The 5,677-nt window shown below is 45.4% G+C and overlaps 1 protein-coding gene across 1 annotated transcript; it reads left to right on the top strand.

Annotated features, from left to right (window-relative positions):
* Positions 1–205: 205 nt before the first annotated feature.
* Positions 206–5,377, top strand: O0I10_013095 (uncharacterized protein; the record flags this gene model as incomplete). The annotated part of the gene is made up of 1 exon (XM_058492938.1): positions 206–5,377. The coding sequence occupies one exon, from the start codon at positions 206–208 to the stop codon at positions 5,375–5,377; it is 5,172 nt and encodes a 1,723-aa protein (XP_058336296.1).
* Positions 5,378–5,677: the final 300 nt, after the last annotated feature.

Here is a 5,677-nt window from a genome sequence, read left to right as displayed (position 1 = left end):
TGTGGTGGTTCAGGCACTACATCTCCGACGTGCTTGGTATAGGTGTAGCTCAAATTAGATTTATGATTCTTTGTTCTACTTTTCACATAAACTTTCAGAACACCTACCGAGTCTCGCGTACTCATTAACGTTATCAATCACAACACACACACACACTCACACACCTACACCAGCACATCTTTTTTACGCGAATACTCTTTTCGTTATGTCCACTCCCAACAGCAACATCAACAACAACAACAACGACATGAATGTCGACTTCGAGGGTGGTATTCCATCCAACAACATTCCCGGTCTCATGCCTGAATGGGCACCTCTCAACGAGGGAGAACAACAACAACAAATCGAGTTGCTCCAACAGCAACTTGAACAGCAATTGTTGCTCCAACAACAACAACAGCAACACGTTTTGCAGCAGCAGCAGCAACTTGAAGCATTGCAGCAGCAGCAGCAACAACAACAGCAAGCCTTGCAACAACAACAACAGCAGGCCTTGCAACAACAGCAACAACAGCAAGCTTTGCAGCAGCAACAGCAACAAGCTTTGCAGCAGCAACAACCACAAGCTTTGCAGCAGCAGCAAGCACAACAACAGGGTCCACAAACAATCCCTACCCAAAAGGAAACGGAGGCCCTGGCTCAGAAAATGAAAACACGGGCCGATGTGCTTTATGCTGAGGCTTTCCAGCTCATGGCACAAGACGCTGACCAAGTGTTGGTGGATGCAGCCATGACCCAGTACGAAAAGTACTTGGGCACCATGCGTAAGCAGGTGGCTCTTTTGAGGGTGAAATTCCCCAATAGTGATGTCCTTAACGAGATTTTGGACCAGGGCTCTGACAAACAAACGTCACGAGATGATGTGTCATCCCAACCATCCCGATTGACGAGATCATCAGTGGATGTGCAACCTCGCGGTATTAAAGACAGCGACCTGCCGATGTTCAACATTGGTAACCAGCCTAATGGCGCTAAACGGGGCAAAAATAATAAGCTCTATGACTCTGCCAAAGAATGGCTCACAAACTTTGAGATTTGTGTTCGTCACGAGGACATTGAAAGCAAGTGGGGAGATTGGTTGTCATATAGCATGGATGATTCTCAAATTCAGCAGCTGAGAGGGGAGCTGGATCAAATTGAGGTACCAGCAGGCCGTAATCGGCATACTTGGGAACAGGTTCGCGAGACGATCCTTAATACCTTTGACACACCAGTACAAAAGCGTCAAAGAAGACGTGCCCTTTTGAAGTGTAAGCAGCAGATGGGCGAGTCCCTCAAATCCTTTGTTCGTCGCTTTAGAACAGTGTTGCATGGCTCTGAAGAGCAGCCTGAGGATAATCCTTTGCTCGTGGATATCTTCTTAATGAACATGCACATAGCTGACAGAACGACTGCTGAAGCTTACTTGTCCATGAAAGGAGAATGGCCCAACAATGTGGTCAAGACCTTTAATGACATTGAAGGCCTCAACGTGCTTGAAAAAGAGTTTGGTGGTAATAACAACAAGCGCAAATTGCTCGAGCAGCAAACAAGCCGCGTTGTACGTGCTAAGGCTTCTTTGGACAACGAGGAAGAAGAACCCACACCATGCTGGCATTGTGCAAAACACGGCGTCACGGTGGACTTCGACACCAATCACAAATGTCCCTACTACAAGAAGAAGAAGCCATCCCACTTCAACAACAAGCCTGCCTCTCACAAAGGCAATAACAATCAATACTCTGGCTCATCATCTCGCCACAACAACAATGGCCACAATGGTCAACGTTATCAACGTTCGGCCAAACGTATCGTCAACAAGGCTAATAAGGCAGCCAAGCGTGGCAATAAGGCAACTAAAGCCCATCACCAACGCAACGCCTACAGCCAAGCGGTAATGGATCAGGATGCCGTTATCGATGCCGAACGTAAGGCTTTGCAACAATCCTCTGGTCGTGTGGCACGTAATGCTTTTTACTCGCACGATCATGATGAAGAATTGACGCCGGCTTCCGAAAGCCAATTGTATGGTGATAACGATGAAGATGGCATGCCCTCAGAAGATGAACACATGGACGAAGCCTCTCAATGTAAGCATGCCAGAATGGCAAACAAACACAATCCTCACATCAGTGACGAAATACTCATACCCATCACTCTCCAGAATCAACAAGTGCTCGCATTACTTGATAGTGGTGCAACATTTTCTTCTATTGACGTGAACTTTTGTGATCGCATGAACTGGGGAATAAACAAAGCAGAGGGCGAGATCCATCTAGCTGATAATAATCATGTTGTAAAACGTATGGGTATCACTGATAGGCTAAAAGTACGATACAATAAGCGTGAAAGAATGCACGAGTTTGAAGTGATGCACTTAGCTAGAGGTCATGCCGTAAGCATTGGCACCGATCTCATGCCTCATTTCGGTATTGGATACACTGGTCTTGTAAGCACATGGGACGACGTTGAGCATGAGCAAGAAAAGGAAGAAGAAAAACCTTTGCCTACTCCAAACGCGTCACCCGCTGGCACTAAAACAGAACATGCTGCATTCCTTGAAACACTGCAACCCCTACTTGCAGCCAATAAGGCCATTCCACCTAATGCATTTTGCACGCTCCCACAGGCTGTCGTACATCTCGACACACCTCAAAATCAAACCGTCTATAGACCCCAATATGCCATAGCTCACGCACATCGCCCACTGGTTCACGAAACCATCACCAAATGGTTAGCGGATGGCATTATCAAGGAGTCTCCTCCGGACGTTCGGGGCAAGTGGAACAATCCACTCACATTAGCTCCAAAGAAAGATGAAAAAGGCAATAAGACCAAGTTTCGTTTATGCTTGGATCCAAGGGCATTGAATCAACTTTTACCCGATGATTGGTTTTACATTCCTCATATTGACGAGATCTTTGAGAAGATTGGCCAGGCCAATGTATTCACAACGTTGGATTTAACACAAGCCTTTCATCGTTTGCCCATTTATAAACCAGATCAGGTCAAAACATCGTTCACAAACATTGTGGATGGGCGCTCATACTGTTTCGTTTCCATGCCATTCGGCATCAAAAGCACCAGCAGTAAATTTCAGCGGTGCATGAACGTGCTTCTCAACGGCTTACCCTTTGCGGCAGCCTATGTAGATGATGTTGTAATCTTCTCCAAAAACTTGGACGAGCACACCCATCATGTGGCTGATATTATACAACGTCTTACCACTGTCAATTTAGCACTTAATGTGGACAAATGTTCATTCGGTATGCGATCAGTACATTTACTCGGATTTTGCATTTCCGAAGGAGGTCGCAAATCACTCGATCCTCGTAAAGTGGCTAACACCCAACAATGGCCCAGACCACAAACAGGCAAAGACATCGAGCGATTCCTCGGAGTCGTTAATTACTTTCGTACACACATTCCCAAAGCGGCTTTGCTAACAAGCCCACTCGATGCCTTACGCAAAACACCTGATTTGCAAAAAGTGTGGAAGACATGTCATGAACACGCTTTTCAAAACATTAAGAAGGCGTTAAGACATGCTCCAGTGCTGTATCAACCAGACTTTCGTAGACCATTCCTTGTAGCCACTGACGCCTCTAATTCAGGTATCGGAGCTGTACTTTATCAGCTTGATGATAATGGCAACAAACGCCATATCTCCTTTATGGCTCGTTCATTGAAACCAGCCGAGAAAAACTATGGCATTACCAAAAAGGAACTACTTGCAGTCATCTTCGCATTGAACCGCTTCCACATTTACTTATGGGGCAACAAGTTTCGCCTTTACACGGACCACAAAGCATTGGTATACTTGCATACACAAAAAGAACTCAACCCAATGCTTGTCAAATGGCTCGATCGTATCTTGGATTACAACTTTGAAATCATCCACCTACGTGGCATTGATAATATTCTACCCGATCACCTATCTCGCCTTTTTCCCGATGATCAACGGCTGGGGGAGGGTAATAACAAGGATCGGCTAAAGCATAATGCAAAAAACAAAGATGATGCCACTCCAACGATCGCAGCTCGTGCCGCACAGATACAAAATGACACAATCGAACCAGCAGCAGAAGATCGCCTACAATTAATTCATGAATCACACCTTCTCGGACACTTTGGAGCCGAAGCAATCGTTAAAGATCTGCATAAACAAGGTTTTCATTGGGCAAATATGAAAAAAGATGCTATACGTGTCACTAAATCCTGCCCTCCATGCCAAAGATTCACTATTGTACGCCATGGATATAATCCTCTTCGTCCTATCGACTCAACTATACCTGGCGATCATTGGTCAATTGATCTTGCAGGACCATTACAAGAAACACCAAGAGGAAACAAATACCTTTTGATCATGGTCGATGTCTGCACACGATTCTGCTTGCTGAAACCAATTCCGGATAACACTGCTACTACCATTGTCAAACAACTTGTTGACGCCTTCACCACTTTTGGTATACCTCGTATAGTACAAAGTGACAATGGACCGGAATTCTCAAACGAACTCATGGATCTCTTCGCGCAAACAGCCGGATTCGATCACCGGTTAATAACACCATATCATCCACAAGCGAACGGTAGTGCCGAAAGATGGGTACAAACAGCCGTATCAGGCTTGAAGAAGCTAATGGAAGGCGCCATTGAGGACTGGGACCTATACGTACCAGCAACACAGTTATCACTCAACGTGAAAGTGTCCGAGAGACATAACACGCGCCCATTCGCTTTAATGTTTGCACGCAACCTGAATGCGTTTACCGATTACAGACAAGACGGTATAAAACGTTCCATGAGTGCTGAAGAAATGTCAAAAGTCGCGAAGCTGATGGAGGAAGTTGTCTTTCCGGCAATAAACGAGCGCACACGAAAGGTGAACAACGCCAGAAAAGAAAAATTCGACAAGTCAAATAAGATTGTGGAGTTTCAACCAGGCGATCCCGTGATGATTCGCATACACCCAAGCAAAAAGCAGGGCAAGCTCGATGCTAATTACGAAGGCCCATATATCGTTGAACGTAAAACGAAGGGTGGATCATACCGATTAAAGGACCTGGATGATGCAATTGAGAAAAGGGATTACACACCCCACGAACTCAAGCTGGCAGCAATTCCCTTAGAAGAATTACAAGAGAAACGTTACGTAGTCGATCGCATTATTGATCACAAGACCGACAAAAGACACAAACATCTTTACCGTGTAAGATGGAAAGGTTACCCACCAAATGAGGACACTTGGGAACCAGCAACTCACTTTGACGATGTTGGCACAATCGTTAAATATTGGCGTCACTTGAAAAAGAATCCTCCAAGTAACTTACAAAAACGTAAACATGACAACATGGCACAGAGACCACCGAGCAAGCGTGTGGCGACTCGCAAGTCATAACAACAAAAACATTTATCATACTCCAGGCAGTATGCGCAGCTGCATTAATCGGCTATAGGAGCCTGGGGGGAGGGTGATGTGGTGGTTCAGGCACTACATCTCCGACGTGCTTGGTATAGGTGTAGCTCAAATTAGATTTATGATTCTTTGTTCTACTTTTCACATAAACTTTCAGAACACCTACCGAGTCTCGCGTACTCATTAACGTTATCAATCACAACACACACACACACTCACACACCTACACCAGCACAGGCACTCTTAATGTCCAGGAAAACAAGGATGGGGTTACGGTTGTGG

This window comes from Lichtheimia ornata (genome assembly GCF_029851405.1).
Source record: "Lichtheimia ornata isolate CBS 291.66 chromosome Unknown scaffold00238, whole genome shotgun sequence".
In the NCBI taxonomy this organism is placed as follows: Eukaryota; Fungi; Mucoromycota; class Mucoromycetes; order Mucorales; family Lichtheimiaceae; genus Lichtheimia; species Lichtheimia ornata.
This window is presented reverse-complemented; position numbering and strand designations above follow the sequence as displayed.